The following is a 27,717-nucleotide window of genomic DNA, read 5'->3' as shown; positions in this document are numbered from 1 at the left end:
CGCCTTGTGATCAAATTGTCTATGCTGCCAGACCAGAAGTGCCGCAGAGACAAATAGCAAAGAAAGTATTTTAAAATATATATATTTTAAATTGCCATTTAGAATGGGCATAAAAATGATTATACATTCCCACATATCATTAAAGAACTTCTTTAACCACTTTACGAATGACAGCTATAGCGGAGCTAGCTAGTTCTGGGATGCTGTTATATTTGGGCAAGCCATAATAGGGCCCCGTGTGGCACGTTCTGTGATTGCAGTGATCACATATTGAGGTAAAGAGCCAATCAGCAGCTCTTTACCACGTGATCAGCTGCATCCAATCACAGCTGATCACGGATGTAAACAGAAATCAGTTATCAGCACTTTTTTCCTCATGCTGACAGCAAGAGGAGAGGAGAAGAGAACCGATAAACAGCTTCTGTAAAAGGGACATGCACAATGATAATCAGGGCACTAATTACCAGTGTCCTGATTATCAGTGCAGTCCCAACAGTGCCCACCAGTGCTGCCAGTCAGTGCCCACCAGTGCTGCCAGTCAGTGCCTCCTCATCAGCGAAGGAGAAAATTTAGCTGTTTGCAAAATTTTTTAACAAACTATGACATTTTTTATTTTTTTCAAAATTTTCGGTCTTTGTTTATTTAGCAAAAAATAAAAGACCCAGCGTTGAATAAATACCACCAAAAGAAAGCTCTATTTGTGTGAAAAAAATGATAAAAATGTGATCTGTGTACAGTGTTGCATGACTGTACAATTGTCATTCAAAGTGTGACAGCGCTGAGAGCTGGCCTGGGCAGGAAGAGGGTAAAAGTGCCCAGTAGGCACAATATCAGTAGATATCCTTCCATTCCAGAGCTGCCTTGTATTTGGCTTCCAATAGTATGAAGTGAGGAGTCCCAGAGGTGCCCTCCCTCCACAGTCATGGTGTCAGCAGAGCACAGGGCTGGCTGGGGGCGGGCCTCAACCCTCTCAGTCCATTCCCCATACAGCAAACTAATCACCTAGTGAGGAAACAGGGATAACTACGACCATACACGTCATTTATAAGCACCACGCTGCACTTCACTAGTTCTCAACACTTTACGCAGTATCATTGCAGCCCCAACCCTCAACAAACATGGCTACCGGGGCTTCACCCAGCGGCCAGCGACGTCATCACAACAAGTGAGACGTCAAGCGAGGTGCTCCAGTGTGCGCTTGTCAGCGGCGCGCGCTCCCGAACCACGCCCCTTGGGAAGAAAATTTTGACACAGAGCAATGCGCGCCCCCGCGCGGTGCAAGCCCAACGGGAGCGAGCGTCATCCGAACGTTCCCCGGGAATTCCGTGTGGGCCGGCGGCGCGCACTTGGCTGTGTGTAATAGGGGAAGAGCCCTGGGCTCCCGGCATGAGCGAGGCAGGTGCCGGCGGATGAACAGTCCGGATAAGGAGGGAGGGAGTCCTCCCCGCCTGTACGCACACTCCTGGCCCCGGTCAATGGTGGTTCCGCCGATATGTCTTCACATCACTCAGCCCACCCGGAGACTCGCAAGTTCACCCGGGCGCTCAGCAAGCCCGGCACCGCGGCGGAACTCCGGCAGAGCGTGTCTGAGGTGGTCCGGGGATCCGTCCTCCTGGTAAGAGGGGGGGGGGTCACGTGGTGTGTGGGGGTGACCACATGGCTGGCTACATTGCACTGTCACTGGGGGGACACTGATGACATTGACTGACACCAACACCCCACTAAGTCTGGGGTCTCCCTCCATCTAACTTTCTACATAGACTGACAGCGACAGGACCCCTAAAGAATCGCCCCCTCTGTAACCGGACACAGCCAGATGTCGCTGGTCGGGGCAGTCAGAGGAGCGATTCCATAAGGACAGACACACCCCCTTCTATAGTGATCCCACCACTGGTCATTGTCAGGGTAGACCCCCGGGCATCATCCTTATGGTGGTACACATCCATGAATGAGCCATTTATTTTCCCATCAATCTCCTGATAGGGTGTAATCCATAGTGATCACCCATTCAGTCAATATGCCACACATAGATTTTTGATTGGTCGTTGAAAGATCTGATCAAAAATTATCAATGGCATCATTTTTTCACCATGCAATCACGATTGGTTGAAATAGAGTTGGCTTCATGACCAAAGGGTCTCTGTGCCAACAATCAGTAGTATTCCTTCTTGGCCTATCTACTCTACTCTGATCTGATCTAAATCCATAGGAAGGGAAGTTATGGCTTTTTAATTATTTTCCAATTCCAACACATTGATCAAGTAATATAATAAAGGCTTGTATGGCCACTAAGGATAGCTCGGGTGTGTTCACAAGACCTCGCGCCTGCTAGGAAGCAGACACTCCGCAGCGCTAATCACAGGTAGTGAGACATTTCCCGATCTGTGGAGCCGCGGATCAGGAAATGTCTCACTGCCTGCCATTAATGCTGCGGAGTGTCAGCTTCCTGGCGGGCATGTGGACTTGTGAACACACCTGAGCTCATCTTTATTGGCCAGCATTAGGCTACATTCCCACTGGCCTATCCGGTTTATTAACACCCAACAATGGGCACAACCCTTGTAGTGCCATCCCACCAATGCAGGGGTTAAATGCTTGTTAAAGCAGAGCTCCCCCCAAAAGGGGAAGCTCTGCTTGTCTGCCTCCTCCTCCCTCTCCGCTGCCATATTTGGCACCTTTTGGGAGGGTACCTGGTTTTGGAAGTTCGCCCTCCCCTCTTTCCCTTGCAGCCTTCTGGGACACATCACAGGTCCCAGAAGACTGCAGCCCATTCACAGAGCACTGTGTTCTTCGCACATGCGCAGTAGGAATCCAGCTGTGAAACCACACCGCTTCACTGCCAGTTTCCCTTACTCAGGATGGCAGTGCCAGAACCTGATAGCCAATTGAATGGGTGGGTGAGGACATTGCTGGATACATGGACAGGTAAGTGCCCTAATATTAAAAGTCAGCAGCTACAGTATTTGTAGCTGCTGACTTAATTTTTTGGAGGGGAGTCTGGAGCTCCCCTTTAAATCCCAACTCTAGGAAAAGTAAAAACCATCCCCTGTATTTCAAGGGTTAAAGTAGAACCAAAAGCAAAATTTTTCACTTTGGATAACCCCTGTCATTTTTTTGTGCTCCATTGGGGAGATTTTCCCTTCCCTTCCTGCCCCATAGCCAAAACAGGAAGTGAGAGATAATCTCTCCATAATGGGGACACAGACAGTAGTAAAAACCTTACAGGTGTTATAACCCCCCCCCCCCCCCAATTCTATCCAAAACCTAAAAGAGAAGTATGGGGATAGCAGAAAAAAATCATTCTCACCTAGATGGCTGCAGCACCGATTCCAGCTGCATCTGTCCCCTGCCGGCTCTACCCCAAGAACTGAGTGATCAAACACTGCTGATTGCTTAGTTCTCCCCTCCGCTCTGAGCAGAGATTAGGGACTGTCAGTCACCAGCGCTCACTGGAACACTGGGCTGTGGAGGAGGTGGAAGGGGCTGGCTCAGGCTCTCAGTAGATCGCTGAGAGGCTGAGCCAGTTGCCAGTCAGGGATCTGGGTGAATCCTGACTATAAAGTCGGGATCTTTCTCAAGCCCGGACCTGCTAAGTGACTAAAGCCCGCTGTCAGCTGAAAACAGATCACAGGACTGCAGGACATATTGCACACATGTGATCCATAGGAGAAGTATAGCCAAAATAGCTTTTTTTTCAAAAATGTTATTTGCTTTAGCTCTACTTCAAATGCTCATTTAGGTCTAGGGGGTGGGAAAAGCAGTTTTACCCAATCCTCAGGCAGACCACGCTCCCCTTTGTTCCAGTGGTGGACTGTTCTCAGTCCTCACAATCCAATGCAGGGCTATGGGCTCTGCATCGGTCTTGATGGTGTCAGGGGCATCTAATCACCAGAGCATAGGGGAGAAGAGGCTGTGGGACTGATCTTGCAGCACAGAGTAGCCTGCAGAATCAGAGGGTCATGGAGGTAAAACTTGCTTTTCTTGTTCCCTTGTGATGTCAGTGGTCAGTTAAAGTACTACTCTAGGACAAAGAAGACCCCTCCCCCCCCCCATACAGCAAGGGTTAGATGCTGGTTATGTCTAGGGTTGTATGAGGAAGGTGTACCTACATACTGGATTCCTCACTCCCTCTAGTGTTGTGAGTAAAGCTTTGCGATGAATAAAGCTGCACTGGAGTTAGGGAGCCAGGTAAGTAATACAGCCTCTTATTCTACCCTTTAGACCTCACAAGCATTTACCAGTACAGTGTGGGGATCTCCACTGCAAGAGGTTTTTTTTGTACCCAGAGTTGGGCTTTATGTTTCCCAGATGAATTTCTCCTGTCCGTTCAGAGTATATGTTCCTGCACACACAGTTCTGTTCTCTAAGTGCAGCTGATTGGAATGTATCTAAACAGAGGTGAATGCTCAGTATACGTAGATGTCATTGGCAGGCTGAGGCCTTACCTGTGTGTTGGCTCTGGACGTATTTGAGCTTGCTGCTTGTTGCCATGGGGGTTCTGTGGATACATGGAATGTTTTCTGGCAGTGTGGTGTTATGTTCTAAAGACAGTCACACATTGTAATGAAGTTCATAGAACATGTCTGATTGGTCACAGTTGATCTCTTCAACATCATATCATTTACAAAGTTGATTGTCTCTGCTTTTTATGATTGAGAGTGTGAAACAGGTGAAGCTTTAGGGCTCGTGCACATGGAATACGGATATACAGAAAAAAATAGGCTTCAATAATCTGTACTTAGGGGCACCAGCTGATGCGTCATTTTGTTCATAGGACTGTATGAGAGAATAGGCCGTATGTGGGTATATGCCTGTATACATCAATACTTACATTTACAGGTACAATTGTATCAGTGTAAAGTTGTGACTTTGAAGCCTCATGCCTTGCAGGACGTTTTGCCAACTGTTCTGCACTCCTTTCTTTCTGGCAGCAACGATCTGTTCAAAACAAAACTTGACACTTGTAAATGTGTGTAACACCTATAGGGGGCATTAAGCGCTTGGGGGTTAATTAATTTAATTGGCCAGAATAATAATTTATTCTGGCCTTTAAAATCAACTGGCAATTAAAGAATAAGTAACCCCAACCTTTTATATTCCTGTTATGTGCCTGCTTTACCATGTATTTGTATGAAAAAATATTCTGTTCTTTGTATTGCTTCCTTTGTGTGAAATCCCTGATGTCCCTGTCAGTCCCTTCTGCCTATCTATTAAAAGCTAACCACATTAAGTAGGAGAACGCACCTTAGTCAGTTCTCTAGCTGTGCTGCGAACTCAGCCTGCTGTCCAATGATCAGATTTGTCCTAACACACACCCCCTGCACAGTTTTTCAGTGGGAAGATTATTGTGCTACTGTTTCTCCTCCCCTAGCTCTTATGCAGATGAGAACCAGAGGGAATGTGATCACTTATTTAAAAAAAAAAAAAAAAGGGGGAGAAAGGCTTTTATAATTTTATATCTATACACAAATGTTTTGCCTTTTCATTTCTGTTTTAGGCTGGGTTCACACTGCTGCGGTGGCAGACATCGTATGTGATTCGCAGCGCACTGCTGTTCACATCACATGCGATGTCTGTGCTGTGCGATATCAGCCATACAGATAGTATGGCTGATATCGCACCGCATTCGGGTCCAAACTCGCACAGGGACCCTTTTTTTTGTTCGGACCAGAATCGGATCGCATGGGTGTTCACACCTATGCGATCTGATACATGTCCGAATTGTCCAGTTCGCAGTGCGATATGCGGGCTGAACTGGGGGTGTCATTAACATTGTATGACACTCCCCAGCAGTTCGCATATGGCAGTGTGAACTGCTGTGCGAGTTGGTGCGATGCGGGAACCCGCAGTAAATTCGCTGCGTTCCTGCACCGCAGCAGTGTGAACCCAGCCTTAAACTGAATGTGTTGTTTTACAAGGCGTGCAGAAGAGATGACCCGGTGTCACTGTTGTAATCTTAGCATTGTCAGCCTGGTTTTTACAAAGACAGCATGCTGATTGCACACCTGTGGGCTGGGTTTAAATTCTTCCCAGGATTAGACCCCTTTCACACTGAAGCGTTTTTCAGGTGCTTTTGGGCTATAAATAGCGCCTGAAAAATGGCTCCCCTGCAGTCTCGGTGTGAAAACGGGGGGGCTTTCACACTGAGGCGATGGGCTGGCAGACGTTAAATCTCTTGCAAGCAACATCTTATGAGCGATGAAGGAGCACTGCTCCTGCCAATTTAAATGAATGGGCAGCGGCGCTTTGCGGGTCGTTTTAACCCTTTTTCAGCCGCTAGCAGGGGTTAAAAGCACCCCGCTAGCGGCGGAAAACCCTGCAAAAACGATGGTAAAGCGCTGCTACACATAGCGGTGCTTTACCGCCAATGGTGCCAACGCCCCAGTGTGAAAGGGGCCTTAGAGCTCAGAGCTCCCACTTGGAGACAACTCCACCCAGGCAGACAGGAAATCTGGCTGAGGAGTCAGGAGGACTCCGCCCTGCAGACATGACGTCTATGTGTGAGTGTCAGGAGGACACCCGTGTTCCCTAGGAGAGAGAGGTTGCAGCTGGCAGCATGAGCATACTCCCTGAGGCGCAACCCAAAGGCCAAGCGTGAGGCCTGAAGCAGCGGTGCTGAAGGTGAGTAAGCCAGGAGGCTGAATAAGTGAACAATACAGTAATGGTGGAACCCCCTGTGAGGGAAATTGCTGTTATATTTTTTTTTTTTATTTTGTTTCCTTTTAATAAAAGTGGGCTGCCATGCCTTTTTTAAAATGCAGTCTGGACTGACACGTGTTACTGAAATCGCATGCACCCCTTGAGTATAATCACTCCCCGATAGCTTACAAAGGTGATCATTTACATCACTTTAACCACTTGCCGACCGCCCTCACACAGATATACTGCGGCAGAAAGGCACGGGCAGGCAAAATCACATACCTGTACGTGATCTGCCACCCGCGGGCAGGGGGTCCTATCGGGACCCCCCCCTGGTGCCTGTGGTGGTCAGCTTCTGTCTGGGAGTGATCAGAAGTGAGGGGGAGGCCATCCATTCGTGGCGCCCCCCAACCCCCCCCCCCCCCCCGCGATCGCTCCCAGCCAGTGAAATCCTTCCTCTGCTGCTGTATAGTAAACAGCAGCAGAGGAAGTGATTTTCCCGCTCCGGCGCCGAGGAGAGAAGACATCGAGGTGAGTGCACAACACATATATACACACGCAGTAGAACATGCCAGGCATACTTATCACCCCCCCCCCCCCCCCCCCCCCCCCGTCACAGTGACAGCAAGCAGTTTTTTTTTTTTTTTTTATCTGATTACTGCATTGGTGTCAGTTTGTGACAGTTAGTGTGGTAGGGCAGTTAGTGTTAGCCCCCTTTAGGTCTAGGGTACCCCCCTAACCCCCCCAATAAAGTTTTAACTCCGTTAACCCCCCCCCTGTCGCCAGTGTCACTAAGCGATCGTTTTTCTGATCGCTGCATTAGCGTCACTGGTGACGCTAGTTAGGGACGTAAATATTAGGTTCGCTGTCAGCGTTTTATAGCGTCCGGGACCCCTATATACTACTTAATAAAGGTTTTAACACCTTGATTGCCCCCTAGTTAAACCCTTTCACCAGTGATCACCGTATAACTGTTAAGGTGACGCTGGTTAGTTCGTTTATTTTTTATAGTGTCAGGGCACCCGCCGTTTATTACCGAATAAAGGTTTAGCCCCCTGATTGCCCGGCGGTGATATAACTTAGATTTTAGGGTCAGATAGGGTCTGCGTCGCCCCCAGGCAGCGTCAGGTTAGTGCCAGTACTGATAACACCCACGCACGCACCGTACACCTCCCTTAGTGGTATAGTATCTGAACGGATCAATATCTGATCCGATCAGATCTATACTAGCGTCCCCAGCAGTTTAGGGTTCCCAAAAACGCAGTGTTAGCGGGATCAGCCCAGATACCTGCTAGCACCTGCGTTTTGCCCCTTCGCCCAGCCCAGCCCACCCCACCCAAGTGCAGTATCGATCGATCACTGTCACTTAGAAAACACTAAACGCATAACCGCAGCGTTCGCAGAGTCAGGCCTGATCCCTGCGACCGCTAACAGTTTTTTTGGTAGCGTTTTGGTGAACTGGCAAGCACCAGTGGCCTAGTACACCCCGGTCGTAGTCAAACCAGCACTGCAGTAACACTTGGTGACATGGCGAGTCCCATAAGTGCAGTTCAAGCTGGTGAGGTGGCAAGCACAAGTAGTGTCCCGGTGCCACCAAGAAGAAGACAAACACAGGCCCGTCATGCCCATAATGCCCTTCCTGCTGCCAATCCTAATTGGGAACCCACCACTTCTGCAGCGCCCGTACTTCCCCCATTCACATCCCCCAACCAAATGCAGTCGACTGCATGAGAGGCATTTTCTTTATGTCCTCCCGAGTACCCCTACCCAGCGAACCCCCCCAAAAAAGATGTTGTGTCTGCAGCAAGTGCGGATATAGGCGTGACACCCGCTATTATTGTCCCTCCTGTCCTGACAATCCTGGTCTTTGCATTGGTGAATGTTTTGAACGCTACCATACACTAGTTGGGTATTAGCGTAGGGTACAGCATTGCACAGACTAGGCACACTTTCACAGGGTCTCTCAAGATGCATCGTAATTTGAGAGACCCGAACCTGGAACCGGTTACAGTTACAAAAAAAGTGTAAAAAAAAAACAAAAAAAAAAAAAAACAAAAAACACAAAAAAATTGTCGTTTTATTGTTCTCTCTCTCTCTATTCTCTCTCTATTGTTCTGCTCTTTTTTACTGTGTTCTATTCTGCAATGTTTTATTGTCATTATGTTTTATCATGTTTGCTCTTCAGGTATGCAATTTTTTATACATTACTGTTTACTGTGTTTTATTGTTAACCATTTTTTTGTCTTCCGGTACGCCATTCAGCTGCAGCGCGGATTTATTTATCTTGACAGCAACAGCGTTTGCTCCCACGATATATAAAGCCGTGACTCCAGCGGAGGTGATATATGCTGAAGCATGGGGGCAGCAGGGGCGGAGGAGCTCCTACCTTTTGCGGGAGGATGCCCCCATGCTTCGGCATATATAAATGGTGCATGTATGCCTATCATTAGAAGTGGGTGGATGAAGGGAGGTATTCTAATGGTGGGCATACCCACCGATCAATCTCTTTTTTTTCGTTCAGCCCACAGGCTGCTTGAAAAAAAAAAAGATTACAATATATGCCCAACAGGGACCAGCAACGTACTGGTATGTTGCTGGACTTTGAGTGGTTATACCAGAATGATGCCTGCAGGTTTAGGTATCATCTTGGTATCATTCTTTTCAGCCAGCTGTCGGCTTTCATGTAAAAGCAATCCTAGCGGCTAATTAGCCTCTGGACTGCTTTTACAAGCAGTGGGAGGGAATGCCCCCCCCCCCCAATCTTCCATGTTTTTCTCTGGCTCTCCTGTCCCATCAGGAACCTGAGGATGCAGCCGGTGATTCAGCCAGCTGACCATAGAGCTGACCAGAGTGGCTCCAAACCTCTCTATGGCCTAAGAAACCGGAAGCTACGAGCATTTTATGACTTAGATTTTGCCGGATGTAAACAGCGCTATTGGGAAGGCATTTTATCACACCGATCTTGGTGTGGTCAGATGCTTTGAGAGCAGAGGAGAGATCTAGGGTCTAATAGACCCCAATTTTTTCAAAAAAGAGTACCTGTCACTACCTATTGCTATCATAGGGGATATTTACATTCCCTGAGATAACAATAAAAATTATTTAAAAAAAAAAATGAAAGGAACAGTTTAAAAATAAAAAAGCAAAAAAATAATAAAGAAAAAAAAAAAAAAAAGCACCCCTGTCCCCCCCTGCTCTCGCACAAAGGCAAACGCAAGCTTCGGTCTGGCGTCAAATGTAAACCGCAATTGCACCATGCATGTGAGGTATCACTGCGAAGGTCAGATCGAGGGCAGTAATTTAAGCAGTAGACCTCCTCTGTAAATCTAAAGTGGTAACCTGTAAAGACTTTTAAAGGCTTTTAAAAATGTATTTAGTTTGTCGCCACTGCACGTTTGTGCGCAATTTTAAAGCATGTCATGTTTGGTATCCATGTACTCGGCCTAAGATCATCTTTTTTATTTCATCAAACATTTGGGCAATATAGTGTGTTTAAAATTTAAAAAAGTGTGTTTTTTCCCAAAAAAATGCGTTTGAAAAATCACTGCGCAAATACTGTGTGAAAAAAAAAAAAAAAATGAAACGCCCACCATTTTTAATATGTAGGGCATTTGCTTTAAAAAAAATATATAATGTTTGGGGGTTCAAAGTAATTTTCTTGCAAAAAAAAAAAAAAATTTTTCATGTAAACAAAAAAGTGTCAGAAAGGGCTTTGTCTTCAAGTGGTTAGAAGAGTGGGTGATGTGTGACATAAGCTTCTAAATGTTGTGCATAAAATGCCAGGACAGTTCAAATCCCCCCCCAAATGACCCCATTTTGGAAAGTAGACACCCCAAGCTATTTGCTGAGAGGCATGTCGAGTCCATGGAATATTTTATATTGTGACACAAGTTGCGGGAAAAAGACACTTTTGTTTTTTTTTTTGCACAGTTGTCACTAAATGATATATTGCTCAAACATGCCATGGGAATATGTGAAATTACACCCCAAAATACATTCTGCTGCTTCTCCTGAGTACGGGGATACCACATGTGTGGGACTTTTTGGGAGCCTACCCGCTTACGGGACCCCGAAAACCAATCACTGCCTTCAGGCTTTCTAAGGGCGTAAATTTTTGATTTCACTCTTCACTGCCTATCACAGTTTCGGAGGCCATGGAATGCCCAGGTGGCACAAAACCCCCCCAAATGACCCTATTTTGGAAAGTAGACACCCCAAGCTATTTGCTGAGAGGTATAGTGAGTATTTTGCAGACCTCACTTTTTGTCACAAAGTTTTTTGAAAATTGAAAAAAGAAAAAAAAAATTTTTTTTCTTGTCTTTCTTCATTTTCAAAAACAAATGAGAGCTGCAAAATACTCACCATGCCTCTCAGCAAATAGCTTGGGGTGTAATTTCACATATTCCCATGGCATGTTTGAGCAATATATCATTTAGTGACAACTTTGTGCGAAAAAAAAAAAAAAAAAAAACTGGCACTTTCCCACAACTTGTGTCAAAATATAAAATATTCCATGGACTCAACATGCCTCTCAGCAAATAGCTTGGGGTGTCTACTTTCCGAAATGGGGTCATTTGGGGGAGTTTTGTGCCATCTGGGCATTTTATGGCCTTCAAAACTGTGATAGGTAGTGAGGAGTGCAATAAAAAAATTTACGCCCTTAGAAATCCTGAAGGCGGGGATTGGTTTTCGGGGCCCCGTACGCGGCTAGGCTCCCAAAAAGTCCCCATACTCGGGAGAAGCAGCTGAATGTATTTTGGGGTGCAATTCCACATAGGCCCATGGCCTGTGTGAGCAATATATCATTTAGTGACAACTTTTTGTAATTTTTTTTTTTTTTTTGTCATTATTCAATCTTTTGGGACAAAAAAAAAAAAATAATATTCAATGGGCTCAACATGCCTCTCAGCAATTTCCTTGGGGTGTCTACTTTCCAAAATGGGGTCATTTGGGGGGGGTTTGTACTGCCCTGCCATTTTAGCACCTCAAGAAATGACATAGGCAGTCATAAACTAAAAGCTGTGTAAATTCCAGAAAATGTACCCTAGATTGTAGGCGCTATAACTTTTGCGCAAACCAATAAATATACGCTTATTGACATTTTTTTTTACCAAAGACATGTGGCTGAATACATTTTGGCCTAAATGTATGACTAAAATTGAGTTCATTGGATTTTTTTTTATAACCAAAAGTAGAAAATATCATTTTTTTTCAAACATTTCGGTCTTTTTCCATTTATAGTGCAAAAAATAAAAATCACAGAGGTGATCAAATACCATCAAAAGAAAGCTCTATTTGTGGGAAGAAAAGGACGCAAATTTCGTTTGGGTACAGCATTGCATGACCGCGCAATTAGCAGTTAAAGTGACGCAGTGCCAAATTGTAAAAAGTGCTCTGGTCAGGAAGGGGGTAAATCCTTCCGGGGCTGAAGTGGTTAATCACTTGCAAATGCGGCCACGCTGTGTTGCGAGGACACGGCACGACCCGATCTCTGTAAAGACGCCCCTAGGAGCAGCAGAAAAATGTTCAGTCTGCATGAGGCCTAAATATCACAAACCTAAGTGATCTGATGTGCCCACGCCAGTGATGTATGTATAATAAGAGGCATTAGCATTGCTGAAAGTTACCAGGCAACTTTTTCCATTTATTTTTTTAACAGGTTTAAATTGTATTTGTGTATTGCTTTTTGTTGCCATGCTCCTAATTTTTGCATTTACATAGTTATAAACTTCATGTAATGTGCTCTGTTGGTTCTTTTTTTTTCTTCTGCTATTTTGATGGGAATGAAAGAAATGACACATTAACATCTAGTACACATTGTTTCTTTTTCCATGATGTATCCTTGAGGGGATATAATATACACATTAAAAAAAACATTCTAAAGCTTTCCTAAGATAATGATGAGAGTGCTAACCTAACCTGTGGCAGTAGAAGATAAGTCGGAGTGTATGGGCAACTGTTGTCCAGGAAGTACTAGCACTCCTAAATAGCTCACTGTTCACTAGTAACCTTGTACTTTATTAGGACATCAGATCACTAGGTTGACTGGAAGCGTACTATTCATTTTTGTGACTACAAAGGAGCCACACTTGAATTACAGCAGGAGGGATGTGTATGTACTTGTTGCTGTGCACTTTGTTAGGGAGTTTGTCATACGGTGAGTCGAATGATCCCTCATATCCTGTCGCTGCTATGTATTGCGTAGTATGCTGGTGATTTAACTATTACGTGTTAAACTAGCTTTCCAGGTATTATTTAATACCTGCATAAGGTAAATGATTTGTCTGCCATTTCTTTCCATTCATTTCTTTCATGATGTTTGAATCTGCAGTCTGTCTTTAGAAGGCACCTTACACAGAAGTTTGAGCTGGACAGAAGTAAAGTCTAATGCCCCGTACACACGATCAGACTTTCCAACAACAAAATCTTGTATTTTTGTTCGAAGGATGTTGGCTCCAACTTGTCTTGCATACACACGGTCACACAAATGTTGGCCAACAATTACGAACGTAGTGACGTACAAGACGTACCTGATATCTCCATTATGAACGCTAGATATATCTCCGGCTTGTACTTGATTCTGAGCATGCGTGGACTTTTGTCCGACAGACTTGTGTACACACAATCGGGAAGTCTAACAACAAACATTTGTTGGCGGAAAATTTGAGAACCTGCTAGTCAACATTTGGCAGAAAGTCCGACAACAAATGTTGGATGGAGCATACACACGGTCGGACTTTCCACCAACAAGCTCACATCCAACATTTGTTGGAAAATCTGATCGTGCGTACGGGGCATAAGCCTTTCTCAGTTAGCTCTTCAGTTAATTTTCCCATCCACACTAATGCCTAGTACACATGAGCCGAATGTCAGGAGACATCAGCAAGTTCAATAAAAATGAGTATGTGAAATGTGTATTTAAGCCGGTCCAACAGAAGCTGGTCATTTTGGCATGTTGGAAAATCAGCAGCTGACTGGCTCCAGAGTTGTTCTGGGTGGGGGGCGGTGTACCGGACTAACCTGGCCGGAGCTGTCAGTTTTTTTGGTGTTGAATAAATAAAAAACTATTGGTGAGTACCAGGCTTAAGGCTTGGTACACATAGAAAGTTTTTTTTTTTTTTTTTTTTTTTTTTCATGCATCCCAGCAGGCTGAATGAAAAAAAAAAACTTGCAGATAGCCATACTAACACATTGAATGTCAGTACAATGACATGATTATTTGACAGGCAAGTCATTATGCCAGGGGTGTCCAAACTTTTTCAAAGAGGGCCAGATTTAATTGTGAACATGCGCAAGGGCCGACCATTTTGCCTGACATTCTTTGAACCAATAAAATTTGGTCTAAGTGTGTTCTTTCGAGCACTAATACATTGCCCAACAAGAATTCTCTCGCCTCTGTGGCTGTGTGTGGTGAAGAGATGAGCTTGGGCGTGTTATTTTGATAGAGATATGTATCTATCTCCAACGAATCCCCAAGCGCCTCTCACTGATGAGCTCCGGCGTGTTATTTGGATATACCATGTTTATTGGCATGTAACACGCACAGGGAAGTTTCAGGAAAAAACTTTAAACTTTAAACTTGAAGAACTTTGAAGCAAAAAAAAGGTCACAATCCATCAATGCAGCCTGATCAGTGCCCATCAGCAACCTCTCTATTGCCCATTAATGCAGCCTGCACAGTGCCCATCAGCAGCCTCCTCACTGCCCATTAATGTAGCCTTGTCAGTGCCGGATTACACAGCGCCGCAATCTCCTGTGTACCCGACGATCAGTCACAGTCCTGCCGATGATAGACGGAACAGTGGTCCAGTCCTGGGCCAGGAGGTGGGACCGTGTGTGACTGATTGCCGGGTACACAGGAGATCGCCGCTCTGTGTAATCCGGTGGCGCCTGCCCCCTCCTTCCACTCGGGCACAGCAGGAATCTGCATATATATTTTTGGGGCCCCCGTGACGCTTGGGGATTCGTTGGGGGCCACAAAAGATAGCTCTATCTCTAGTGAGGCTGTTTGAAACCGTAACGCGGGCTGGACTTTGGACACGCCTGCATTATGCTTTGCATACTAACAGCTTCTGGGGGCATGTTTGTTTGTTTGTTTTTTTTTTTTTTTTAAATGTGGAGTTTAATTCCGCTTTAGTATTGTTTGGAGAAAAGTAATGCATAGATTCTCTAAGCCCTGGTTCACATTGGTATGTTGCGACGCAGCATTTGCGGCACCACACTGATTTCAAAAAGTAGTTTCTGTACTACTTTTTTGCGATTTTGGGCTGCGATTTACATTGAAATAATAGATAAATGTGGGGTGAAAACACTACGCTATACTTCAAAGGAAATGTAAGAAATAAAATCCGCCAACACTCAAAGTCCAAAACAAATAATGCAAGGATAGTGTACCGCTAACAATGTGAGTATAAAGATAACGAATATGTTAAAAAAACGTATTGTAAATACTGGGTGAATAAACATCAAAAAGTAAACAATCGTATGATCAATGTGCATAAGCACAATAAAAAATAATAAGTGAGAAAGTCCAAAATTGTGAACTTCAAATTATGATGCAGAAAAAAGTCCACAAAAATTGAAGAGTGACTGAATGGAAATCCTTCCTGTTTATCACCTCCTGTATACAGCATAGGTTCCAGATCCTTTGGGATTCCAAGCCTTACTGACCCACTGTCGTATGACACGTGTGTCCATCTCAGTTGGTAAGAGTATCCATCTACTTACCTCTGAAGATTCTCTTAAGAGTGACTACAGGCAACTTGTTTCTTTCACTTTGTCACTTCAAACAGGAAGGATTTCTATTCAGTCACTCTTCAATTTTTGTGGACTTTTTTCTGCATCATAATTTGAAGTTCACACTTTTGGACTTTCTCACTTATTTTTTATTGTGCTTATGCACGTTTATCATACGATTGTTTACTTTTTGATGTTTATTCACCCAGTATTTACAATACGTTTTTTTAATATATTCATTATCATCTTTATACTCGCATTGTTAGCGCTACTATCCTTGCATTATTTGATTTACATTGAAACCTGCACAGATGTCTCTAAAATCGCGGCCGAAATCAGGACTGACGTGCGGGAGTTCAGCTGAACTCGCACGGCTTTGTTTCCGCAGCTCATTGTGAAAATTGGCTAAAAAGCAGTAATAAAGCAGAACTAAACCCTCCTATCCTTTAGGCCTCATACACACTTCTTTTAGGCACGTCAGGCATTTTTAAACTTTAAAAAAACAAAACAAAAAAAGCCTCTCCATGTTTTTCTATGTGTCCATGCACACACAGGCTTTTAGAAGTTGTATTAGAAGCACCAAGGGACTAAGAATTTGGACTTTTAAGGCACAACTATAATGGACTACAAAAGATATGTAAAAAAGTTGAATTTTATTAATAACATACAAAGAACATAGGGAGTGGACATAGACATTTAAAAAACACATCAGATATAGGCATACAACACATGTAATAACACCATTGAGGATCCTATCCTGCAGTCTCCTATGTAATTCTATATACTCTTAACAATACATTCAGATTGCAGGTAAAAGAAAAGGGTAGACTTCCCCTAAAGGGTTTAGGATTGAGGGAGCACTGCAGGTCTGGTATTCCAAAGTGGTGTATTCTCCAATTGCTCTACATGTTTCATGTTGACAAAGAACGCTTCTTCAGGAGCTAGAGGTTCGATTGGATATAAAAAAGAAAAAATATTCACAAAGGTGGACTTAGTCAATGGATCGCCGAGAACGATCAGAAGTAAAGGTGTCTCTGAAAAAGATCAAACTGGCAGCAGACAGAGACCAAAGCATCCCAGATAAATATCACATCAGGTAGTTGTAGGTATGGGAAGAGCTTGTATGAGCTGCAGTTCCCACGATAGGTATCAAAAGAATCCGGGGATGCACCGCTCTGCTGGGTTGCTGCCTGTTGTATACTGTAAAGACAGAAGTTTTTTTTTTTTTTTTTTTTTTTATAGAAGTATTAAAGGGATTGTAAAGTCAGAAGGTTTTTATTATCTTAATGCATTCTATGCAATAAGATAAAAAGCCTTCTGTGTGCAGCAGCCCCCATAATACTTACCTGAGGTCCAGCAATGTCCACGAGTGTTTCAGACGTCCGAGATTCTGCCTCCTGATTGACCGAGACACAGCAGTGGCGCCATTGGCTGTTGATGCTATCAATCAAAGTCAGCTAGCCAATCAGGAGAGGGGGGTGGGGCCAGGTTGGGGCTCCGTGTCTGAATGGACACAGGGAGCTGTGACTTGGCTCGGGTGCCCCCATAGCAGCTGTTTGCTGTGGGGGCACTCAACAGGAGGGAGGGGCCGAGAGTACAGGAGAGGGACCCGGGAAAAAGAGGATCTGGGCTGCTCTGTGCAAATCCACTGCAACAGAGCAGGTAAGTATAATAAGTTTGTTATTTTTATAGGGTAAAAAAATGAGACATTACAATCACTTTAGTGTCAACTGTTTTCTCATGCCACAAAAAAATAAATTGGAACTGTTTTGTAAAATGGTTAAAATGATCGGTTTAGTTCCACTTTAACATGCTATAATATAGGTATTTCAAATTCAAGATATCTGTCAGATTGAGAGAGCGCAGATCAGGGGAAAATAAACAGTACATACCAGTTATTGCAGCCTGGCATTCCCTGACAAACTAAACACTTTTTTTGTTGCTAGGGACCATTTAATCCATACTCTTGTGTAATCTCCCCAAATGACTCCTGTACAAACGCCCGTAAGGGAGTAGGTTAAGACATGCAAAGAATCTTGTATTTCCTTATTGCTCTCTGCTTGATGGATTATATACAGTGCCTTGCAAAAGTATTCACCCCCTTGTCTTTTTACCTATTTTGCTACATTACAGCTTTTAGTTCAATGTTTTTTTTTTTTAAATCTGAATTATATGTGATGGATCAGAACACAATAAGTCTAAGTTGGTGATGTAAAATTAGAAAAATATATACATAACTATTTTTCAGAAAAAAAAAACTCAGGGTTAGGTTATATAACAAAAAAAATATGCAAATTTTTGATGATCCCTAGGAGCACCATTAAATCTATCATAACCAAATGGAAAGAACATGGCACAACAGCAAACCTGCCAAGAGACGGCCGTACACCAAAACTCACGGACCGGGCAAGGAGGGCATTAATCAGAGAGGCAGCACAGAGACCTAAGGTAACCCTGGAGGAGCTGCAGAGACTGGGGTATCTGTACATAGGACAACAATAAGCCGTACACGCCATAGAGCTGGGCTTTATGGCAGAGTGGCCAGAAGAAAGCCATTACTTTCAGCAAAAAACAAAATGGCACATTTTGAGTTTGCGAAAAGGCATGTGGGAGACTCCCAAAACGTATGGAGGAAGGTGCTCTGGTCTAATGACTTTTTGGCCATCAAAGAAAATGCTAGGTCTGGCGCAAACCCAACACATCACATCACCCAAAGAACACCATCCCCACAGTGAAACGTGGTGGTGACAGCATCATGCTGTGGGGATGTTTTTCAGCACTCGGGACTGGGAAACTTCAGAGTTGAGGGAAAGATGGATAGTGCTAAATTCAGGGATATTCTTGAGCAAAACCTCTACCACTCTGTGTGTGATTTGAGGCTAGGATGGAGGTTCACCTTCCAGAAGGACAATGACCCCAAACACACTGCTAAAGCAACACTTGAGTGGTTTAAGGCGAAACATATGTGTTGGGATGGCCTAGTCAAAGCCCAGACCTCAATCCAATAGAAAATCTGTGGTTAAAGATTGCTGTTCGCAAGCGCAAACCATCCAACTTAACCACTTAAGGACTAGCCTCGTTTTGGATTTTAGGTGTTTACATGTTTTTTTGCTAGAAAATTACCTAGAACCCCCAAACATTATATATTGTTTTTTTTCTAACACCCATGAGAATAAAATGGCGGTCATTGAAATACTTTTTTTTGCACAGTATTTGCGCAGCGGTCTTATAAGCGCACTTTTTTTTGGAAAAAATTCACTTTTTTGAAGAAAAAAATAAGACAACAGTAACGTTAGCCCAATTTTTTTTTTATATTGTGAAATGTGTTACGCCAAGTAAATTCATACCCAACATGCCACGCTTCAAAATTGCGCCCGCTCGTGGAATTGCGTCAAACTTTTACCCTTAAAAATCTCCATAGGCGACGTTTAAAAAATTCTACAGGTTGCCTGTTTTGCGGTACAGAGGAGGTCTAGGGCTAGAATTATTGCTCTCGCTCTACCAGACGCGGCGATACCTCATGTGTGGTTTGACCACCGTTTTCATATGCGGGCGCTACTCGCGTATGCGTTCGCTTCTGCGCGCGAGCTCGTTGGGACGGGGGGGGGGTTTAAAAATTTTTTTTTTTTTTTTTATTATTTATTTTACAATATTTTATTTCTTTTTACACTGTTTTTTAAAAAAAAATGGTGAAAAAAAATTGTGTCACTTTTATTCCTATTACAAGGAATGTAAACATCCCTTGTAATAGAAAAAAGCATGCCGGGTCCTCTTAAATATGAGATCTGGGGTCAAAAAGTCCTCAGATCTCATATTGGACTAAGATGCAAAAAAAATAAATAAAAAAAAGCCTTTAAGAAAAGTGGGCGGAGCTGACGTAATGACAAGCTTCAGCCGTCCAATGGTATGGAGATGGGTGGCGGCCATCTTAGCCTCACTCGTCTCCATACCCAGGGACTGAAAGGTCCCGATCGCCTCCGCCGCTACCGACGGCTCCAGTAAGCGGCGGAGGGCGCGGGAGAGCGGTGGAAGGGGGGGTGGCACCTCTCCCGCCGTCGATAACGGTGATCTTGCGGCGAACCCGCCGCAGAGACCACCATTATCGTACACAGAACCGGCTCCTGTAAAGATGGGTACCTCGGTTGTGGCAGCAGCTGCTGCCGTTACCGAGATATCCATCTTCAAAGTGCCGACGTATATGTACAGGAGCCGGTCGGTAAGTGGTTAAAGGAGCTGGAGCAGTTTTGCAAGGAGGAATGGGCAAAAATCCCAGTGGTAAGATGTGGCAAGCTCATAGAGACTTATCCAAGTGTCAGAAACCATTAAATTAGGCCGAGACAGAAGTACAGTTAAATCATACTTGTTTAATAATGAAAGTAAAAAGAACAAACGTAGTGAACACATAGCCAAAGTTCAGTAACCAAAACGGATAGTCAGCCAAGCCAGAAGTCCGATATCAATGTAGTGGAACAGCAAGCAGGTCTTGAACAGGATCGCAGGAGATAGTTTCTGTGATGTTGACCAAGACTAAGGCAGAGATCCACTGGGCTGAACGGCTTAAGTAGGCAGGACTGACGAGCAGGGTATCGTCAACAGCTGAGTAACTGTGGACAGAGCTGGCAATTAGCAGACAGCTGAGCGGCCAGCTCTGAGAAGGAAGGGCTGAGCCCAACCCTGACACCAAAGCGACTTGGAGCTGTGATAGCCGCAAAAGGTGGCTCTACAAAGTATTGACTTTTGGGGGGTGGTGAATAGTTATGCACGTTGACTTTTATGTTATTTTGTCCCATTTGTTTGCTTCACAATAAAAAAAAAATCTTTAAAGTTGTGGGCATGTTCTGTAAATGAAATGATGCAAATCCTCAAGCAATCCATGTTAATTCCAGGTTGTGAGGTAACAAAACACGAAAAATGCCAAGGGGGTGAATACTTTTGTAAGACACTGTATAATTTTAGTTTGCTTTGATAGAGACTCCTTTCAAACTGTGGTGTTATTCAGGTGCTTTTGGGCTAAAAAAAAGCGCGTGAAAAATGCCTGTCCTGCATTTTTTTCTTCTTAGATTTTGTATATGCTTGGAAAGAGCAAGTATTTGTGTCTGTTCTTTATTGACTCCTTGGGAGAGATTTCGCCTCACATTCCTGCCCCTGTGACAACTGGACTAGAAATGGGATCTAGGGAGGAGGTGGAATCCTTATGGGTAAAGCTCCAAAGGGATGAAGCTAAGGGGAAATTAATACTGGGATTATGCTATAGACCCCAACCTGAGGGAGGAGGGGGAGAGGGATCTCCTATCACAATTTGGATTAGCAGCAAGGATGGGAAGTGTTATCATAATGGGGGATTTTAATTATCCAGACATAGACTGGGCGAAGGGAACCACTCATTCATCTTAGGCTCACCAGTTCCTAAATGTCTTGCAGGACAATTCCATGGTTTAGATGGTAGACGCACCAACTAGAAATAAAGCGTTACTGGATCTGCTGATTACCAACAATACAGACCTGATCACGGATGTGGAAATACAGGGCAATTTAAGAAACGGCGATCACAGGTCAATTGGCTTCAGTATAAATTGCACAAATAGGAAAAATAAGGGGAATACAAAGACACTGAATTTCAAAAGAGCCAACTTCCCTAAACTACGAACCTTGCTAGAAGGCATAAACTGGGATAAAATCTTAGGAACAATGAACAGGGTGGAGAGATGGGTTTGCTCTAAGAGCATATTAAATAAGGGCATTAGCCAATGTATCCCATTGGGTAATAAATTTAAAAGAGCGAACAAAAGTCCTAGATGTCTTAACTACAATGTAAAAAATACAAGGTTTAGGGATCATTATCAACATTCATGCTTTATAAGGAATGCAACAAGAAATGTAAGTGTGCAATTAGGGCAGCTAAGATAGAACACGAAAGACACATAGCGGGGGAAAGCAATAAAAGTCCTAAGAATTGATTTCTGGCGTTAGAAAAGAAATGAAGGCTATAAAGTCATTGCTGTCGAACCTTGAAAACAACCAGCCGTAGTTCCCACTCCCCCCCCCCCCCCCCCCCCCCCCCCCCCCCCCCGCTTCAGCCCCAGAGGAGGATGATGAATCGGGGGGGCGGGAGGAATCAGATCCTTTGGATGAGCTAAGTGAGACAGCATCATCCAAGGGTCAAGTTCACCCAGATACATTCTCTCGCTCGAGGAGGTTTATGTCTTATTGGGGGTGATCTACGAGACTCTAGATATCAAAGAGCAGGCCTCCTTGTCCCTACATGACCAGATGTATCAGACCCTGAACTGGCCGACTCTGCGAAAACCGGAGAAAATTTTTTTTTTTTTCCTAAAAGTCTGAAGAAGAGATTCCCCTTCAGTGAGGATTCCACCTGTATATGGAACAAAGTGCCCAAAGTGGATGCAGCTTTCTCCCAGTGCGCCAAAATAACGGACCTCGCCTTTGAGGACAATAAGGTCCTTAGGAAACCCATGAAGCAGAGTGCGGAGGTACTGCTGAAAAGGTCATGGGAAGTAGCCATGACAAATTTAAAACCAGCAATGGCTACAACAATAGTAGCTTGTAATTTTGGAGTTCTGGCTGGACCAGTTACAAGGCCATTTGGAAAGTGGGACCTCCAGGAAGGAAATTCTAGATTCCTTACCCATGTTGCACAAGGCAGCAGGTTATATGGCAGACACGTCTGCAGAGTTGATCAAGCTATCGGCAAAGACAGCTGCCCTAGTAAATTCATCTTGCAGGGCTTTATGGTTAAAATCCTGGTTGGGGGACCCGGCCTCAAAAGTTAGGCATCCTATTTGAAGGAGACCTCTTGTTTGGACAAGATCTAGAAAAAGTTCTAGACCGTACTGCCAATAAGAAGGCTTTTCCTATTAAAAATATGCCCCAGGGAAATGTTTTTTTCGCCCCCAAAGACAAGGGTCAACCTCTAAAACAATGGGTAAGGGGGAAGCAGAAAGGTGTCCTGTTTTCCACTCCTAAGAAGAAAACCACCAAATCCCAGTGACTTAGTTCCCGTGGGAGGGAGATTGGGGCAGTGCCTCCCACAGTGCGAATATACCGTATTTATCGGCGTATAACACGCACCCCAAGTTTAGGAGGGCATTTTAAGGAAAAAAACTTTTAGGAGTGAAGTTTAAGGGAAAAAAACTTACATTTAAATGCCCATCAATGCAGCCTCATCAGTGTTCATCTGTAGCCTTGTCCGTCATTGCAGAATGATCAGTGTCCATTTGCAGCTTGCCCTGTGCCGTTTGCAGCCTTGCTAAGTGCCATTTTCAGCCTTGCCCTTAGTCATATGCAGCCTTGCCCAGTGCAGCCTTGCCCAATGTCGTGTGCCTTTTGCGCCATTTAAATCTGCCGCTCGTCACGCTGCCCCGCCTCCCTGCTGAGGATGAGAAGCGAGCGCTTCCTAAAGACCGAGCCGAGTATACTGTGTACTCGGCTCGGCTCCGCTCGCAGTCCCGCCCAGTCCTGCCATTGGTCGGAGTGTTATGTCCATCAAAGGAGCTGGGCGGGACTGCAAGCGGAGCCGAGTACACAGTATACTCGGCTCGGTCTTTTTTGGAAGCGCTCGCTTCTCATCCTCAGCAGGGAGGCGGGCGGCGTGACTGCGAGTGGAGCCGAGCACTCGGCTCGGTCTTTTTCGGCGGCGCTCGTTTTTTTTCGCGTCACTTGCTGTTTTTTGGCACACGGAGAGTGGGGATCGGCGTATAACACGCACCCACGATTTTCCCCTGATTTTAAGGGGGAAAAAAGTGCGTGTTATACGCCGGTAAATACGGTATATGGCATTCTCTAGTTGGCTGATGATCTGATTGATAACTAATAGGGAATATTTATTTAGCAGCATGCAATGGGCAGAAAGCACAGATCCACAGAATTTTTAAAGCAGAAGCAGGGAGATGCTTGACTGCAGGTCTTAAGATAGAGCTTCTTCACCAGCAATGAGGACTGAGCAGCACGGTGAATACCTCACTAATTATCACTCCAAATCCCTGAGGCTAGTAGTCAGAGGCAGCAGTGCCTTTAGATCTCATACTAAAGATATACAGCTATGAGACTTTTAGAATGTAAGTTCTCATGAGCCAAGTCCTTCCACCCACGTTGACATTGGGCCAATTTGGCATGTGATTTGACATGTCAGATCACATCACATGTCAAATCGGCGGCTAATGCGGGTAATGGCACCGTCCGAATCGGTGCGGAGCTAACCTTACAGTGCCGCACCGATTCCCAAAAGTAGTACTACTTTTGGCGACTTCGGGGGCAATTTGAATAGACATCTGTGTATGAATCCGGACAGATGTCTGTCAAATCGCCCCCGAGTTCGGACTGCATTGCCGATTTGAAATCGTGTTCAGTTCAGCTGAACTCGCATGATTTCTAGCCCGCAGCAGTGTGACCCAGGGCTCCAACCCTCTTGTCTGGGATTGTATTTAATCTGTACTGTCTGACAAATATATATAGTAAAAATGAGGTGTGCATAGGAAATAAACAGGAGTGTCTAGGAACCCTTGCATACCAAGAAGTGAACTGCTATCTATTTTTCAAAGTGTTGTCTATACCTAAATAACATTTCTGTAGATTCCAAGTAAGATCGCAAAGCTTCGTTTTTTTTATTTTTTATTTGTTCTCAAAAATAACATAACATGTTGGTTTTGCACAGAGTAGCCTTGAACACCCTCTTCTGGCGATCTTGTCTCCTTCTCTTCTTTGAATGCCCCCAAAGCAAACCGCTTGCTATGGTGGCACTTTTGTGGGCTGGATCCCGAGCCAGGTTATTTACATCTGTAGACACACAAAGCTTGGCCGTGCCCCCCCATAAGTAATGTAAAGTACAAGGATCAGGAGTAGGTAATTCAGAGGTCATTAGTATGTAATGCAAAGTGCAGCGTCAGGCGTAAGCAATGAATAGAGCAGAGATCAGAAGTAAACAACACAGAGTACAGGTGCAATCTGTAGTTCACGCAATGAGTTCCACAGCACAAAATCTTTGCTGCTCCATTCACTCAGACTTTAAATTCAGCTGCCACGGGGACTGGCATAGTGCGCTTATGAGCTACCTATCAGATGGCCATGATCGACCAGTTTCTGACCTCGGCATACATGATGTAAACTTAGTATGTACTTGGTAAAATGTTGCATATATATATATATATATATATATATATATATATATATATATATTAACCGTTGTGGCATGCCCCCATTTACTGGACAGGGGGCGTGTTTGGTGATTATACTGGGTAAAATTCTTGCTTTAGCTGTGAATAAAAAAAATCTCGACGTGTGTGTATACAACCCAGTCTAGCTGCTTTTGCAAGGTTTAATCTTAGTCTAGGGGAGAGTAAAAGCACTTTAATTTACCTGATCCTCTGCTCCCCTGGCAGATGGCAGTGGACTGTGTCTTGATGTTATATTCAGTGCAGGGCATGCCTCTACATTGGTCTTTATGGTGGAGGACCTTAGAATGCTGGGAATGGGAGAGTAGCAGTGGCGGCTGGTGGTCATGTTTTTTTTGGGGGGGGGTGCGGCAAACAGATCCGCCTGGGCCGGGAGGAGAATTAGTGTAAAAATGACAAATATTCATTTGCTATTTTCACACAACTGGATGGACTCGGTTTGCAGTGCTCTGTGCCCCGAGCCCACCCTTATTTGAAGACTGTTAGAGCCTTTGGCTCTAATCGCGTGCTTCAAAAAAATCACCCCCTCTATTGAAATCCAATGCGTCATACATGGGGCCTGGATGCATCGATAGGGTGGGTGGTGCCCGTGCACCCTTAATGGATGGGCCTCCCCTGGAGAGTAGATGCTTCGGAAATTGGTCTAGCAGCCCAGAGATTCAGGTAAGCGGATTATCTTCTTTTTGTGTCCCCTAGAACTAAACAAACAAATAACCCTTAAAGCGGGGTTCCACTCAAATTTTTAACGTAATCTTACCCCCTTCAGTTAATTGCATAAGTGTTCAAATGCCACACGAAAATTTTTTTTATCGCTTTAATTACCTTTCTATTGTACTTTATTGTGGCACTTCCTGTCTCTCCTCCCATGGGAGTAGGCGTGTTTATTGCCTTTCCCCGGCACCGCACTGTCTCCTGGGAGCTTAGTGTCAGGCTTCCCAAGATTCAGTGCGGAAACAATGATCATGCGTGTGAACAAGCTGTGAATGAACAGCATTCACCGCATCCAGGAAATCAATGCTTGTGGGCTTCACATGCCCACAAGCAAGATGGAAACAGCCAGCATCACATTTTTTTAAAGTTATTCTTCAGTACGAAAACAGACAGAGGCGAAAATATTACACCCAATATTACACCCAAACTGTGAGTATTGTGAGCATTCTCAATGACCTAAAAAAAAAGATTGGTCGACGGACTCCCACTTTAAGCCTGCCATAGACAGTTTGAATCTCAGACGGTTCGGCAGATAAAGGCTGAGATTCGGATCATGTAGGGGAAGACAGAATGTCCCCAAGTTGATACATTGATCAACTTGGATACAACCAGCCTGTCATATTTTACATGCGATAATTTCTTGTGGCAGGGACAGCTTCCCCAACCCCCCCCGCCACGAGGAGAACTCAATGGCTCGGTGGGAGGGTTTCAAGTTATTATCTTTCTTGCAACCCATGGTGGAAGGATAGAAAATCACTCCATCAATGGCCGGCTTTACAGTGCAGACACAGCCCTACTCAAGGGGCCAATTTTTTTTTTACGTTTCCCGGAGTTGGGCTTTAAAGCACTCTTCAGGCCACTTTTTGGAAATCTTAAACCCATATCTTAATAGAATTGCTGACTGTAAATACAAACATGCTGCTAGCAGGCTTCCAATAAGCTCCAAGGATTGCTGAAGCTGGTTAGCAGCCTATTAAAGTAAATTGCTCTTCTATTAGTTTCTGTGTTTAACTTCCCAAACCAGAGGTGAATGGTACTTTAAGTGCCGGTTCACACTGCTATGCTGCGAATTTGTTCCGTTTTTTTGACCTGTGTGAGGTGCGATTTTACAGCGATTTTAACGCGATTTTACCGCAAATTTCAGGAGTTGGTCATAGCTGCGATTGATGTTCTAGCCAATGGAATCATAATGGAAAAAGAAAAAAGGTGTTAACTTCCTGTGTATTTCCTGGTTTTTGTGGAGAGTAGTGTGGTGGAATTCGCACATATCTGAACCATCAATGCGATTCCAGAACGATTTACATTGATGTCTATGGAGGCTAAATTCGCAACGCAACGCTGTAAACTCGCACAAGACCCTTTTTTTTATCGCATCGCATTCGTAGGGGAATCGCAACGCATGTATGTGAACGACGGTCATTGAAAACAATTACTTTATGGATGACATGCGAATTTAGAATGTTTTTAACGCATCACATTCGGAATGAACTCGCATCAGTGTGAACCGGCACTTAGGGCTTGTTCACACTATAAAACCATACATATGAACGAGTCTTCCGTCAACTCAAGTCTTTTTAATGTAAGCAAGGGAAGTAAAACTGTATGCTCATCATGTGTGTGGCGATGTAGAAATAAAAGGTTGCTTTTTCATGGTAAGTGTTCCTTAGTAGTAGTCCCCTTTTTTGTGGGTGTTTTATTTGTACTTAATCTTTGCTGCAGAATGTTATGCCAGTAATGCATGGGTAAAGCAGAGGGAGGTGGTGACATGCTGTAGAATGCCAGGAGTGATCATTTGTACTCATAATTACAGTCTACATATACAGTAGAGGTCTGTGGATATACATTATCCAGATGATGATTTTACAGCTATAGTTATAAATAAATGTTATGTCTGCCATCATAAAATGTGACCCAATGAAAATGTCCTTTTCTCATGTTTGCAGTGTGACTGATGCAATAAACTTTGTTTCATAGGCTTAATAAACTGTGGGTGTTGTTGCAGTCTTCTACATTTTGTGTAGTTTATCCATTGTACTACTTAGTATTTTATATAGCTTAGCTTTCCAAAAAAATGGAAAAAAAAAAAAAGTACCCAAAATTGTTACACAAGCCAATTTGTTTATTGTTATTACTTTATGTCAATCAGCAGCTTCTGCAATTTTCTAAAACTGTTTTAAAATTCAATGCAATATGGCAACTGGGAGGATTGGCTCACTGATTTTCAAATTTTAGGCATTCTCTGCAGTGGGAGTTTTGTTTTTGGTGAGATGTATTCTGAGGCTTGTCTAATTAAAGTGGCTGTAAACCCTTACAGACCACTTTGCTACAGGTAAGCAATAAGGCTTACCTGTAGCTACCCAGGATATCTCCTAAACCTGCACGGTTTAGGAGATATACCCTGTATTTGCATGGGCCGGCATCATCGGCACATACACACTGACAC

At 44.1% G+C, this 27,717-nt stretch overlaps 1 protein-coding gene across 4 annotated transcripts in view; it reads left to right on the top strand.

Moving 5' to 3' along the window:
• Positions 1–1,219: 1,219 nt before the first annotated feature.
• DOCK9 (dedicator of cytokinesis 9) overlaps positions 1,220–27,717 on the top strand; it is a 433,207-nt gene continuing 406,709 nt past the window's right edge. For 3 of the 4 annotated variants that reach the window (XM_073614422.1, XM_073614424.1, XM_073614413.1), the window contains exon 1: positions 1,220–1,615. In XM_073614422.1, coding sequence (XP_073470523.1) covers positions 1,493–1,615 — 123 coding nt within the window. In that variant the 5' untranslated portion in view covers positions 1,220–1,492. The remainder of the gene's footprint in view (positions 1,616–27,717) is intronic. The other variant, XM_073614418.1, reaches the window with a different exon arrangement.

The sequence above is a fragment of the Aquarana catesbeiana genome, linkage group LG02, assembly GCF_042186555.1.
Source record: "Aquarana catesbeiana isolate 2022-GZ linkage group LG02, ASM4218655v1, whole genome shotgun sequence".
Lineage (NCBI taxonomy): Eukaryota > Metazoa > Chordata > Amphibia > Anura > Ranidae > Aquarana > Aquarana catesbeiana.
Note: the sequence above shows the minus strand (reverse complement) of the source record. Positions and strands in the feature narration are given on the sequence as shown.